The sequence below is a fragment of the Petaurus breviceps genome, unplaced genomic scaffold (genome assembly GCF_028583685.1).
Source record: "Petaurus breviceps papuanus isolate PSGF00001 unplaced genomic scaffold, PetGlider_PUasm1.0 91041, whole genome shotgun sequence".
NCBI lineage: Eukaryota > Metazoa > Chordata > Mammalia > Diprotodontia > Petauridae > Petaurus > Petaurus breviceps.
In genome coordinates this window covers 3,143,463-3,159,006 of record NW_027187400.1, presented here as the reverse complement: position 1 = coordinate 3,159,006, position 15,544 = coordinate 3,143,463, and the positions used below count along the sequence as shown (strand labels likewise).

Here is a 15,544-nt window from a genome sequence, read left to right as displayed (position 1 = left end):
CTGGCAAGGCAGTACTGAAGAGTCCTGGCTACACAGTCAGAGGCCCTGGGTTCAAATCCCATGAATGACACTACTTATTTGACATTGGGCAAGTCGCTTAAGTTCATTAGGTCTCAGTTTCCTCATCTATAAAATGAGGAAGTTGGCAGCAATACCACTACTAAGACTCAATGAGAGGGGCGGCCAGGTAGCACAGCTAGTAAGAGCACTGGCTCCAGTGTTGAGAAGACCTGGAGATCGAATCCCGGGCTCAGACACTTAGCACCCACCCAGAAACACCTGACCGTGTAACCTTGAGCAAGTTACTTAACCCCAATTGCTTAGGGGCGGCCAGGTGGCTCAGCGAGTAAGAGCACTGACTCCAGTGTCGGGATGACCTGGATCAAATCCGGGCTCAGATACTCAGCACCACACCCAGAAATAACTGGCTGTGTAACCTTGAGGAAGTTATTTAACCCCGATTGCTTAAAAAAAAAAAAAGACTCAATGAGAAAAAGAACCCACATGTACAGAAATATTTATAGCAGCTCTTTTTGTGGTAGCAAAGAATGGGAAACTGAGGGGTGCTCATCTACTGGGGAATGGCTAAAGAAATGATGGCATATGGTTTTAGTGAAACCTGGGAAGAATGGTTAGAATGGAGCGGACCCAGGAGAATAATTTATACACTAACCACATTGAAAGATGTAAGAACACTGGTCAATGCAGAGCAACATGTGAGTGAAACATGAGTCAGGAGGACCCACGATGAAGGGTGCTGGGCCACAGCTTGGCAGAGAGGTGAGCAATGACATATACGGAAAAAGACATTCTGTTCTGGACATGGCCAATGAGGGAGGCTGCTTTGCTTGTCTAGGCATATTTGTTACAAGGGCTGTTTTCTTTTCTTTTTCACCCCAATGGGGAAGAGAGAGAGAAAATAGCTTTTTGTTTAGTGAAAAAATAAAATAAAAAGAAGAGATGGGACTCGATTAGGGTTCTTAGCTCTGGGTGCCGTGCTCTCCTGCAGCAATCTGATGACTCCTCTCAGAGTGGATCAAATAAAAGAACCCGGGCACTGGACTATCTCCAAGGGCCACTTCACCATGAAGAACTGGGGCTGAAAATTCCAGCGCTTGCCAGCAGGGGGCAGGCAAGAGACATGTCAGGTAGGTTTCCCAAGCCTCCAGGGGAAACCTGTCCAGGCCTGACCCCCAAGGAATGTCATCAATATCACACAAACTTCCAGGTTGCTGGTTGCTGTTTCAGCGTTGCCAAGGATACCACTGGGGCTGAGCGGAGGAGGGGGTGCCACGTCTGAATTCCTAAAGTTAGATCTATAGCCAACCAACCCCTGACAATATCCATAGGGACTCTTTTGAAAAACTCACCAAGAGACAGGTGTCTGTAACAAAGCACAAAGGAGAGTGTCCTGGACACAGGCAGGATAGATCTCCAGCTCCCTCCCAGGGACTGTGGACCTCTTCTCCATGACCCTTTCACGGCGCCGGGCATCTTGGTCAGATGCCAAGGGCCCTGCACAGAGATCGGCCCAGACAAGCCACAAAGGCTCTCTGGGAGCTGTAAGTGATGCTGCCCAGCATTAAGGCAGACAAAGGCAGGCAGAAGAAAGAGCCTTCTAAGGGGGGTGAGGAGGGGCTGGTGCCCTGGGGATTATTAACCCCTTGGACTGGAGGCTCAGGGTGGGTATTGTCCAACTCAGCAGCTGTTACGGGCCTTCTGCATCCAATGAATGCTATCTGGCACCCTTTACTTGACAGTCTCAAGTGATTCACTGTTACTCTGGTTTCTGGAGGTGGAAAAGGGGCAGAATGATCATGGGTCACAAATACTTTTTAAAAAAGTCATGACTTTTCAAAAAGCATGTCTTTATATCCCTCATCTCTCTTGTGAGAGAGGCAGCAAGGTCAAGTGGATGGCAGCCAGCCTGTGGGCCCGGAAGCTCCAGGTTTAGGTTCTGCCTCTGATGACTCATGCTGGCTGTGTGACCCTGGGAGGGAACAAACATTCATACAGCACCTACAGCTGCTGGGCCGGCTAATCCCGGGAGCTGGGAGCTGTTATTATCCCTATTCTGCAGATGAGGAAAACTGAGGTAAATGGAAATGAAGTCACTTACTTGGGGATATAAAGCTAGTTTAAGTTTGAGGTCAGATCTGAACTAAGGGGAAGCTGTGGCCTCGAGGCCACATGGGGCCCTAGGGTTGAACTTGAGGGCCTAGAGGGCCACATGTGGCCTTGAGGTGGCAGGTCCCTCACTCCTGAGAGGTCTTCCAGACTCCAGGCCCAGTGCTCTGTGCACTATAGTACCACTTAGTGGTCAGGTGACTTAACCTGTGGGTGGCCTGGACTCTGCCAGGGTGATGTTACTCCCTCAGTGTTAAGTCTCTCTCCCAGTGAAACCATGGGCACAGTGCTTCCCTTCCCCCGTGTGAGGGAGAAGGAAGGTGACACCTGGGGAGGCTGAGCAGCTTGTCTACATTCAACCTACAAGATGTCTGAGGCAAGATCTGAATTTAGGGCTCTCTGACTACGTCCTCTAGGCCACGACACAAAATACAGGTTTTGTTTGTGTCATGCAGTCCTCTATCACACTGTCCTGTCACCCATGCTTCAGGATTCAGTCAGGAAATCTCCCAGTATAAACTGAGGTCTTGAGGTCAGACAGACATGCAGCAGAGGAAAGGACACTGACCGACCAGACTCTGCCTCCCTGATCTGACTAAACTCCCCGGGCTCAGTTTCTGGTTTGGTCAAAGACCCAAAAGGCTCAAAGCTCTGCTTGCCTCATTCCCAAGCAGGGATGGATCACATGACACATGGATATAACAACCATAGCACGGTTATGTCTCAGTCTGGCAGCTGGATCGAAAATCATTTGACCCCTTTCTCTCAATTCCCCCATACCAAAATGGGTCAAAGGGAAGTTGTAAGAGGCACCAGTGAACCAGCTTCTGTGTACTATAGTGCAGGTGCAGCCCAAACATTCCTTTTGAGCCTCGGGGCCTGGAGACCAAAGGGATGCTACTTCAAGCATCAGGTTCAGGCCTGGGGCACTGGCTCTCTTCCTGTGTCATTCAGCAAAATATCACCAGAAGCCTCTCAAGTCCACAAAACACTTGCCTGCAAAACCAGCTTCAGTGAAACCCTTTAGGCTGGTACGAGGGTTACCCACTGGCAAATACCTGACATGTTAAAGTATGTGTTTGTGGCTCAGGAAAGCAAGACACAGCAAGGGAGGGAGCCCTGCCAGCCAGCAGTCTCTTTGTCTCTTCCCACAGATGGAGAGATTGCCTAAGAGGTGAATGAAGAGGAGGCTGGAGCTCCACTTTACTGCAAGGCTAATGATGGGCAAGAGACCTGCGGCCAGGGTCTACTTGTGGGTTTCTCAATTTCCAGCTATGCCCCTGTTCCTATGGGCTCTATTCAGTCTCCCCCAATTAGCCAACAAATACTGATAAAGTGTGTGTGTAGACAGACATATATCTACACGTACACTTTTCACACACACACACACACACACACACACACACCACCTAGCACGTATGCTTACATATAAGCAAGGATACAATGAGACGAGAACCAATGCCTACCCTCAAGAAGCTTACAGTCCACCTAGAAGAGATAGTGAAATATAGTTATATCCAAACTAGATGTAAAATAGTAACCACATTTCTAAAATGCTTCAAGATTTGCAAGGAGCTTTATATATGTTAACTCATTTAACCAGCATAACCCTGTGACATAGGTATTATCGACTATTGTCAATTGACTATTGATTGATTATTGACAATACTGACTATTAATACTATAGTATTAATGACTATTAGACTCATTTTACAGGAGAGGAAATTGAGGCAGAGGTTAAGTGACTTGCCTGGCCTCACATAGCAAGTAATTTTCTGAGGCAGGATCCAAATTCAGGTCTCTTGTGCCTCTAGGTCCTGCGCTCTATCCAACATGCCACCTAGCTGCTTAAATGTTCAGATTACTTTTCGTCTCCTTCCTTCCTACCTTGTATGTCCCTAGTTATTTACATGGGATCACTGAGATGAGAATGGAAGTTGTCTGAGGGAATGAACTACTTTGGCCTTTGCATTTTAGTGCTCAGTATGATGTCTGACACAAGAAGATGTTGATAAATGTTTGTGACTATTGAATAAACTGTGCCTCGTAGGAAATAAGGGTTTCTAAGAGGCAGGGCTGCAGAGGGAGTGCATTCCTGGCACGGGGTACAATCTGCACACAGGCACAGAGATGAGAGACAAGATCATTTGGGGGAACAGTCAGGAGGCCAATCTGGCAAGACTGCGGACTGCATGGATGGGAGAGATGTGTAAGAAGGAAGGCTGCGGCAGGTTGGGAAGGGCTTTAAATGCCAGAAGCATTCATATTTCCTCTTGATCCAAGAGGGCCTGGAGAACCAGTAGAATTGATTAAAGAGGGGAGTGATCTGTGAAGGCCAGCTGTCTCAGCCCCAGGGGCTTCCCCTGGTGGGGTGCTGCTTAGATTTGCCAGCGAAGCGTTCCCCAGGAGCCGGAGGAGGCAGCCTGGTGCAGCAGAGGGGGTGCTGCCCTCAGAGAGAGGCTTACCTTCCACATCTGGGCCAACACCTGTACCACCCCCCACACAGGGCTGCTGTGAGGCTCATGTGATCAGAAAGTGTTAAGTCAAAGTCAGTAATTACTAAGAAGAAATTTTGATTCCACACAATCTAACCCCAGCCTTTTCCCTTTACGTAAGACAAGGCCATCGTCCTACTGCTGGTCAATCTCAGGGATATATATCCTAGATGTTCAGGGGCAGCTAGGGGCGCCACAGTGGGCACAGCACTGGACCTTAAGTCATGAAGACCCCGAGTTCAGATCCAGTTTCAGACACTTCCTAGTTGTGTGACCCTGGACAAGTCACTTAATCTGTGTGCCTCAGTTTCCTCATTTGGAGAATTAGAACATCACCTATTTCCCAGGGTTGCTGTAAGGATCAAATGAGATAACATGTTAAAAGCACTTAACAGTGTGCCTGGTACATAGTAAGCTCTATATAAGTGTTAGATGCTATTATGATTATCAATACTATTATTATTTTACAGTTTCCCAGTGGGGGGAGTCATTCATTCAACATACAGCCAATGCATACTGAGTGTCTTATATAAGAAATGCACTGTGCTAAGCACTGAGAAAACAGAAAGAAAGCTAGACAGAGAGAAAAAGAGAGAGTGAGAGAGAGGATTTTTGAAACATCTGTCCTCCAATCTGTCCTCACCACTTGGAGAAACCCTTTCTCCTTTGCTCAGCTCCCTCTGGAAGGGAGGCACCATGGGGGAGCCTTGGACAGAGGAGCCGGGGGCCTAAGGCTCAAGTGCCAGCTCTCCTGTGACTTTGGTTGAATCATTTCCCCATCTATAAAACAGCCCCTCCTTGCTCTGTAATTCATTTCCCTGATGGAGAAACTAAGGCAGAAGGGCCTGCATTCTTGGGTTAACTCCCCTACTCCTGGAATCCACCCATGTTCCTCCAGGAAAATAAGCATCTTTAGCTTTTACAACTGTACTCAAAAAAAAGCCTCATATCAGAAAATCAGCAATCCTTTCTGCCTCTTATAAAAGTACTATAATTTTGGCTTAAGAACTATAAACAAAACAACCTCTAAGATCACCTGCATTGATCTCTGGCTCCAAACACCAGCGTTAATCTTGAAATGAATAGCTACCTAGGGGCAATCAGAGCCCTAAAGGAGGCGCTGAAAGACCACTCATTACAGAGGTTCTTTAACCAGTGGCTCCCTCAACTTCCTAACTTGTTCCAGCTGGTTCAGAGCAGAGCTGGGCAGGCACCCAAGTGATGCACTGCTTAGTTTTCAGGAACTGGGTTATGAAATGCTGCTAACCTGCCCCCTTTCAGGCCAGAAGCCCATGACCCTCTAGGATGCTGAGCTGTTGTTTTACAAAAATCTTAGAATTGCAGAAAGGAGAGGGAAATGTACTTTCTCATCTCTTTGTCTCCAAATCTGAAAGGAGCAGAGGCTTCACTTTGGTTGAAGAGAGAGGTTCCCTGGCAGGGAGCACTCTGATGGACAAAGGAGTGGCATTTGGAAAATGCAATGGTGGTTAGGTCTTGGGGAGAGGGGAAAGAATGTGATTGAGCGGGAAGTACCGTGTTTCCCCGATAATAAGACACTGTCTAATTAAATTTTTTTGGACAGAAAAACACCAGAGGGCTTATTTTCAGGGGAGGGCTTATTTTAATGAACATTGACAGCAATTTTAATAAACAGGTAAATGTGAACAAAAAAATGTACCTTTATTCAATAAGCAAATCACTGGGGAAGAAAAGGATGACGCGCTCACTGCTGCAGCTCTGATTGGATGCAGCTCGGAGCGCGGAGTGCGTTTCACCTGGGGGGGGGACGGTACATACAGAGGATACCATAATGTAGCGTGTAGAGCAGGGGATCACCTTCACTACAGTAGCAATCTCAATAGGGCTTATTTTCGGGGGAGGGCTTATTTTAGAGGAATCTTACACAGTAAGGGGAGGGCTTATTTTCGGGATAGGTCTTATTATCGGGGAAACACGGTACTAGAGATGCCAACAGAGTAGCAATCAAAAATAGAGAGAAGAAAACAAAAAAGTTCAAAAGGGGATACAAACAGGACAACTTTGATACTAATGTATTAAACTTAACTGACACTTAAAAAACAATGTAACAGTTCACTTATGTACACTCCCCTTCTTCTTTGCAGTTTAAATGAAAATTTTTCAATGAACAGAAATCTATTTTCTCTCCTGACCCCTCCATCAGATAAAAACAAAACCTGTAAGAAAAACAAAATCCTTGTGACAAACAAAAAGTTAAGCAAAACAAAATGCCTCTTTGGCAATGTCCAAGAAATGTAGATCTCTCACATTGCATCCCGAATCCATCCCCTCTTAGTACTCTGGAATCATGGATTCTTTTTTGCCTTTTGGAGGGGTTAAGTAACTTTCCCAAGGTTACACGGCTAGTTTTTTGGTGTGGGTGTTAAGTGTCTGAGGCCGGAACTGAACTCGGGTCTTCCTGACTCCGGGGCTGGCACTTTACTCACTAGCCACCCCTGGAATCATGGATTCTTACAGCTTTCAGAGCTGTTCTTTGCACACTGGGATTTTTGTGTACTGTTGATGATTAAGTTCATTAAAAAAATAAAGTTTTTTTTTTTTAAAATATGTTAGGTTTGGAGTCAGAAGAAGTCTGGACCCAAAGCCTGCTTCTGACACTCACTAGCTGTATAACCTTGGTCAAGTTACTTAATCCCTAAGGGCCTCAGTTTTCCTATTTTAATGATACTGTCTCATTCGGTTGTTATGATGCTCAAGGGATGTGTGTAAAGTACACTGCAAACATCAGAGTGCTGCCTGTTACTGGTACACTTGCTTGGGGTTTTGGGAAAACCTCAGCATGGATGCAGCTGCTGCCAGTCAGAGCCTGTTGTCCCAGGGGCCACACTGGCTTTGGAGCTGCAGCTCCTGTGGTCTAGCACTGAGTCTGCTGCTCATATGAATGCCCTGGTCACTCAGGCTATGCAAAGGAAATGGGATTTTTTCTAGGATAAAATGGTTTTCTGAGACTCCTATCAAATGACCATGTTCAACATGACATTCCTTGTGCTCCCTGCCTCAGTGGTAAAGGAAGAGCCAGGTCTTAGCTGACCACAGAAGAGAATTTCTAAATTAAAGCTATCTATAGTCATATGAAAAAATGCTCTAAATTACTACTGATTAGAGAAATGCAAAGTAAACAACTCTGAGATACCCCCTCGCACCTTTCAGACTGGCTAGTGTGACAAAAAAATGATAAATGTAGGAGAACATGTGGCAAAATTGGAACACTAATGCATTGTTGGTGGAGTTGTGAACTGATCCAACCATTTTGCAGAGCAATTTGGAACTATGCCCAAAGGGCAACAAAACTGGGATCCAGCAATACCACTACTAGATTTGTACCCCAAAGAGATCATAGAAAAGGGAAAAGGACACAAACTTTGAACAAAAAGTTCAAAAATATTTATAGTAGCTCTTTTTGTGGTAGCCAAGAATGGGAAACTGAGGGGATGCCCAGCAACTGGGGAATGGCTGAACAAGTTGTGGTATATAAATGTAATGGAACATTATTGTGTTATAAGAAACGATGAGCAGGGAGATTTCAGAAAAACCTGGAACGTCTGAGTGAAGCGAGCAGAACCAGGAGAACACTGTGCACAGGAATCCAAGATAATTCCAAAAGACTCATGATGGAGAATGCTATCCATATCTAGAGACAGAACTATGGCATCTGAATGCAGATTGAAGTTTACTACTTTCACTTTTGTTTCTTCTTTCTAGTGGTTTTCCCCTTTTGTTCTGATTCTTCTTTCACAACATGACTGATGTGGAAATATGATTGTACATGTAAAACCTATATCAGATTGCTTGCTGTCTTGGGGAGGGAGAAAAACCTGGAACTCAAAATCTTATAAAAGTGAATGCTGAAACTAAAAAAAAAAAAAGCAATTAAAAGTGTTTTATTAAAAAAAAAAAAAAACGGAGCTTGTGTTCAGGAGCAGTGGGAGAAGGAAGGTACACCTGCTCCTCCACAGGAAAGAGCTACGTGGTGGAACTCTGGGGCATTACATGAGAGCATCTCACCAGCTTCTTTCTATTTCTTCTCCAAAAGGAGAACTTGCTTAACATGGGAATAAATAAGTACTTTCTCTTCTGCATAATCCAACATCCTTCCCCTTTCTGTTCCCTGACCCCCAAACCTCGCCCAGCCCACTACGAATTTGGCTGCTCTTATGTCTCCACCCGAGTTGGTCACTCCCCATGAACTCTGACTCAACTGTGTGGGCCTGCTCTCCATTCTGCTTACGAGACGCTCTGTCTGTATCTTTGAGCCTTTACCACCCCTCTTCACCTCTGCCTCTTGGAATCTCTAAGTATCCTTCAGGACTCAGCTTAAACACCAGCATTCTCCATTATGCCCTTACTGATCCCCAGCTCACCAATGCTGGCCCTCCTCAAACTGCATTTCAAAAGTCCTTTGTATTTGAAACCACAGTATCTATCACTGTAGTTAGCACTTAGAAGACACCGAACAAATTAAACACCTATCTTATGTATATACTCTTGTATGTACATGTGGCCTACTCCAACAAACTCCTTGAAGGCAAGGAATTCCTATCCCTAGCACTTAGTACAGTGCTTAGCACAAGATAGGTGTTTAACAATGACTGTAGATTGATTTTTTTTTTGGAGGGGGGAGGGCAGGGCAATTGGGGTTAAATGACTTGCCCAAGGTCAATGAGCTAGTAAGTGTGTCAAGTGTCTGAGGCCGGATTTGAACTCAAGTCCTCCTGACTCTGGGCCAGTGTGCTATTCACGGTGCCACCTAGCTGCCCCAAGACTGATTTATTTTTAACCAAAACATACCCCTTCCTTTAGAGGCAGAGAGGCCTGGAGTCAGGAAAACCTGAGTTCAAATTCATCCTCAGATTCTAGATTGTGAACCTGAGTTTCCTCAAATGCAAAAAGGGGTCCCAATAGTACCTACCTCACAGAATTGTCATGGGGATCAGCTGAGATATCTGCACAGCAAGTAGCACAGTGCTTGGCACATAGAAGATGTTTAAATGCTTATTCCCCTTCCCTTTCCCTCCATTCTCCTTTCAAAACTGCTCAAAAACTGGCTATTCTTTAGAAATGACAAAAAATGACAGTTTCAGAGAATCTTGGGAAGACATCCATGAACTGATGCAGATGGAACTGACAACCAGCAGACAAATTTCTATAATGACAATGACATTATAGAGGCAAACAGCTGACTTAAGAACTCTGATCAGCAAAATGAGCAACCAGGAGAGCCTGATGACAGAGCACAAGACCCAGCCCCTGACTTGGGATGCAGAATGAGGCATAGACATTTTTGGACATTGTCAATACAGGGATTTATTTTTCCGAACTGTGCATGTTTTTTTCTTTATTTTTTTTGGAGGGCAGTTGGGGTTGTGACTTGCCTAAGGTCACACAGCTAGTTTTTGTGTTAAGCGTCTGAGGCCTGATTTGAACCCAGGTCCTCCTGACTCCAGGGCTGGTGCTCTATTCACTGTGCCACCTAGCCGTCCCCCCCTTTTTTTTTTTTTTAACTTTTCTAATGGGGGGAAGTAGGTTAATTAAAAAAAAAAGTTTTTTTTTTTTTTTGGAGGCATTCTCAGGTTCCATGTGCCCTGATTCCACTGCAGTCCCCACTGGCCTTCCTGAATAGTAATGGGGCCAAAAGAATTGTACACAATGAAAAAAAAACTCAACAACAGCAAATCACTTAGCACAGTACCTGGTACACAGTAGGCATTTTAAGTGCTTACCTTACCCTACTTTGAAAACCTGCAAATTGCTATACAAATAAATACAAGGGGTTACAATTTCTGTCCTTTTACTAATCAACCTGATGTGCTTTGCAGCATGGGTTCCCAGTGTCCCCAAAGGAGTCCACATCCAATATGCTAGGCCACCAGTCCATCTGATCCAAGTCACTTCCTCCTGCAGAGACTCATTCCCACAGAACCCCCCCACTCCCAGATTCCTCATTCCTGTCCTCACCTCAAATCTACAATCCTCCCACAGAACTTCCCTCCACAAAGACTCCTGAATCCTGCCCTCACAAGATCTCTATACAGCTCCAGAGACCCTTTTCCTTTCCTAACAGATTAACCTTCTCCCAGGTTCTATTCATAAAACACAAAATGTTAAAACCAGAAGACAGCTTACAATGCTGGTTACAGCTGGAAGGACCTTAGAATAGAGAAACTTACAGCTAGAAAAGCACCTTAAAACATAATTACAGCCAAAATGGGCCTTTAGAACATGAAATGTAAGAGCTAGAAGAATCTTTAAAGAAGTAGAACATTGGAGCTGAAAGGGAACCTAGAATGAAGAACCAGCCATTGGAGCTGAATGGAACATCTGAATGGGTATCATCTGAGCTCTAAAGGGGCCTGGAAGGTTAAAGGTGAATGGGGTCCCTCAGAGGTGAATAAACATGAAACTTTGGGTTCTAATGGATCTCCGAACTTGGCCCAGAAGAGCTGAATGGGGCCCCTGGACTTGGAAGGTTAAAGGTGAATGGGGTTCAACAGAGGTGAATAAATAAACATGAAACTTTGGGTTCTAATGGATCTCGGAACTTAGCATGTTGGAGTGAATGGGGCCCCCGGCCTTGGAAGGTTAAGGGTGAATGGGGTTCCTCAGAGGTGAATAAATAAAAATGAAACTCTGGGTTCTAATGGATCTGGGGATCTTGGCCCAGTAGAGCTGAATGGGGCCGCTGGACTTGTAACCTTGGAGCTCAATGGGGTCTTGGAAAGTGGAATGTTAGAGCCCAAGAGGTCCTTTGATTTTGGAAGTTTAGGGCTCTAAAGGATCTCCGAACTTGGAACGTTAGGGCTGAGAACTTGGAATGTTGGAACTGGATGAGCCTCCTGAACTTGGAAAGTTAGAGGTGAATAAACCTGGAACTTTGGGATCCTAGGGGACGTCTGAACCCGGCCCGTTAGAGCTGAATGGGAGAGGGGCTTGGGCTTGGAATGTGGAACGTTAGAGAGGACAAGGGCCTCGGAACGCGGAACTAGAGGGTTCGAGGCCCCCGACGGCGATCTAGAACCTAAAGGCCGAGGCATGGAACCCCCGAGCCAGAGCCCCCAGTTCTGGCAGGAGGGAGGGGAGGCGTGCCTCCCGCTGGGCGCCCCCCCCCCCCCCCCCCCGGCGCCCGCCCCCCGCCCTCCCCCGGCTCTTACTCGACGACCTTGACCGGCTCCCCGTGCTGCCCATAGACCAGAGCCCGGACCCCGGCGGCGCCGCGGGCCACGGGGCGGGAGGACGAGAAGGCCGCACGACAGGCTGCGTCCCGCTGGGGCCACCACCGGGGCCGGGGCCGGGGCCGGAGCTGACCCCGAGCCACCCGCGGCGCCCACATCGTCACCAGCACCAGAGTCCAACGGCCAGGCGCGGACCCGGCAACAGCGCGCCCCGCCCCCGCCGCAGCCTTGCGTCACCTCCCCGCCCCCTGCGGAGCCCCGCCCCCGGTCCCGCTTAAAGGGGCCGCACCGCCTTCTCCTGGCCGCTACTGCCCACGAGAGGGAGCTTCTGGGCACCGAGGTGGGCTGTTCTTGCGAGAGAAAGAGGGACAGGGAGGCCTTTTTCTCGGCTTAGGCCCCCTTCCATCGCCTCCTCAAGGCACAGACCTTGGCGAGCCGTCCTGTCGTAATGGCACCCCGGAACACAAAATGCGGAGCTGGAAGGAACCTTGGAGATGATCTAGTCCAACTTCCATCCATTTTACAGATGGGAAAACTGAGGCTCAGGACCTCTGACCTCAGAGCCAGGTCTCCTGCCATTGCACCATGTTATTGGTCAGCCAAAGGAAAAGCCAGCAAGGGAAGGGTTACCCAGTAGGAACCTGGGTTCCTGCCGGCATTTAAGAAAGTGTTTTATTTACGGCTTCTCCTCCCTACACATGGCTGTCACTTCTTAATGCTGTTCCCTTTATGCCTCCCCTCACAACCCTCCCTTACAACAAAAAAGTACAAAAGAGTTCAGCATGTTGACAATATATGCCATATGCTTAAATTACCCTCTGGGGAGGCTTCACAGCACCTCTGGGGAGACAGGGGCTTCACAGCACCTCTGGGGAGACAGGGGCTTCACAGAACCTCTGGGGGCAGGGGCTTCACAGCACCTCTGGGGTCAGGGGCTTCACAGCACCTCTGGGGAGACAGGGGCTTCACACCACCTCTGGGAGCAGGGGCTTCACAACACCTCTGGGGAGACAGGGGCTTCACAGCACCTCTGGGGAGACAGGGGCTTTGCAGCACCTCTGGGGGCAGGGGCTTCACAGCACCTCTGGGGGCAGGGGCTTCACAGCACCTCAGGGGGCAGGGGCTTTGCAGCACCTCTGGGGAGACAGGGGCTTCACACCAGCTCTGGGGAGACAGGGGCTTCACAGCCAGTCCTCTGAGGTTGCAACTGGTAGTCACTCAGACATTTTCAGTGAATACAAAATGTAAAGTCAAAAACCGATTGTGAAATTTTCAGTGAGTATTTACTCTTCAGAGATCAGGAAACACCTTACAAATCAACACTTGATATGTTGTTTTGTTGATTGTCTAGACTTAAGAAAACGATAGAGAAAATGTTAAATTTATAATGTAGCTTAAGCTTGAAAGTGTTTCCTGCATACATCCTCCCTCATACCCCTCAAGCTGATTGTTAAACATTTATCAGCACACCACTATATATATATATAGATGTATACTCTCTCTCTCTCTCCATATATATTATATATGTAATATATGTATATATATTTATGCTCACACACATACATGCACACCCATATGCAGATAAATATAATTCAAAGCATAATATAGTAAGAGGAGTGCAGAGTGCTGCCATATCCATATTTCAACACTTAGAAGTTTTCACTGGGGTGAGGGCTCCCTACCAAATTCTTAAATTGCTATGGCCAAAATCATTCATTACATCTAGGGGGCACTATGGTGCAATGGAAAAAACCCTGCTTTGGAAGAGTCAGAAAATGGATTTAAATCATGACTGTGGCATTAACTACTTGTGTGACCCTGGGCAACTCACCAAAACTCTCTGGGCCTCAGTTTCCTCACCTGTAAAATGAAGGGTTGGACTAGATGGCCTCTTGGTAAAAGATCCTATAATTCAGCGGTCTCTCTAGTTGATTCTGGCTCATTCATTTCATTTCAGCAAAAGTTTATTAAAAGATTACTATGGGCAAAGGACTGTATGGGGAAGACTACCAGCTCTCCTGGGAGGACTGCTCAGCCACCTTGCTGGCCACCTGGCATTCGACTCTCACCTGTGGCTCCAAGAAGCTGTAGCCTGCACAGTGGCCACACCCTGTCTTGGCAGATGGCCTAACCAGGTTTAGGGTAACGGACAAGTCTCAGACCCATCTATGAAATAGGGAGACAGCTACCCCAAGCAAGCCAATACTTCCCCAGGTGGAATGGGCAGGTGAGAGCACTTTGTTCCAACAGCCATGAAGGCTGAAGTAGGCCCTGTGGGTGCACAGAGATTGGTCAGGCATCTGAGACACCAAGGTTATCCACTGCATCCTGGGCCATCTTGACTTTTGTCCTGCCACTGGACTTTGATGGCTCTGTCGGGAAGAGTGAGGCTTATGATTTTGGCAACTCCGCCTCACTTAAATCCAATTCACCCTCAAGTCAAGACATCACCTCATGATGTCATTGGTCCTCTTCAAAAATGAGGAACCAACAATAACTCTGTGGAAAGCAGTATGTTAATAAGTTGCCTTCATAGAAAGGATTTTAGAGCCATCTTCTCATTTTATAGATGAGGAAACTGAGGCCTAGAGAGATTAAGTGACTTGCCCAAGGTCACCCAGGTGGTGCTTCAACATGGTCTCCTAGATGTGGGTAGGCTCTTCCTATAAATTTTATCCCACCCATGTCTGCCCATCCTGGGCTACTCTTGTCCCTGTCCAAGCTAAGCATTCCTATTGGTGACCACCTAAATACAGACAGACCTCTTTGAGCAATTTCTGGAGAAGAGATTCCTTTTCAGAAGAGAAATATAGATTTAAAGCTGGAAGGGACCTTCAGAAAAATTAAACCTATCCCCTTATTTTCTTGAAAGGTTAAGAGGTGGGGAACTTTTGACCTCGAGGCCACATGTGGCCCTCTAAGTCCTTAAGTGTGGCCCTTCAGTCAAAGGGCTGGACTTGAGGACCTAGAACCACATATAGCCTCAAGGTCAAAGGTTCCCCACCCCTGCATTATTAGACTTGCTCCAAGTCACATGGGAGACTGGGAGACAGGAATGGAAACCTGTCCTTGAACCTCAGATCAGCTGTCTTTCCACAGCTGCCTCTTAACTTCGGGCTGAGAGAAACAGAAGAAGTAAACAGGAAGTCCCTGAAAAATCTATAAAGGAAAAAAAAAATCAAATTAAAAAAAAAAAACAAAGAAGGGAAAAAAAGGGAGAAAAATACTATAGTAAGCTTTTGGAGCAGACCTGGAGAAATACCCTGAAGAGCTAATTACTTAGAATAGATACTTTACAATTGTGATTAACTAGTTGTTATCTCAATGCATTCAAAGTAGAGGGATAAAAATAATTGGGACATTGTTTTGTTTAATCAGAATGGGAAAAAAAGGGGAAGAGGAAATGGCAAAAAGAATTGAAAGGAGTTTATTCCATGAGCAAAAATGAAAAGCAGTCCCTTTTCTAAGGGAGTTTATAGTCTTCCAGATGAGTTTATTCCTCCCTGAGCAGCTAGGCCTGACCAAGGTAGACTTCAGACCCCCAGTTTGTCTTGGTCTTACATTTCCGGCTTGGTTGGTCCTGTCCCTGGAGCCTGGGCTGTGGTAAGCATCCTATAATATGGCCTTTGAGAACCAAAGCCTTTTAAGTATGCAGGAGAGGTACCCAGTGGTGCAGTGGATAGAGTACCAGCCCTGGAATCAGGAGGATCTGAG

General features: G+C 46.6%; 1 protein-coding gene across 4 annotated transcripts in view; it reads right to left on the bottom strand.

Annotated features, from left to right (window-relative positions):
- MECR (mitochondrial trans-2-enoyl-CoA reductase) overlaps positions 1-12,039 on the bottom strand; it is a 40,792-nt gene extending 28,753 nt beyond the window's left edge. For 2 of the 4 annotated variants that reach the window (XM_069079064.1, XM_069079067.1), the window contains exon 1: positions 11,810-12,037. In XM_069079064.1, coding sequence (XP_068935165.1) covers positions 11,810-11,988 — 179 coding nt within the window. In that variant the 5' untranslated portion in view covers positions 11,989-12,037. Of the gene's footprint in view, positions 1-11,809 lie in introns of all 4 variants that reach the window. The other 2 variants (XM_069079065.1, XM_069079066.1) reach the window with 2 other exon arrangements.
- Between the last annotated feature and the right edge of the window lie 3,505 nt (positions 12,040-15,544).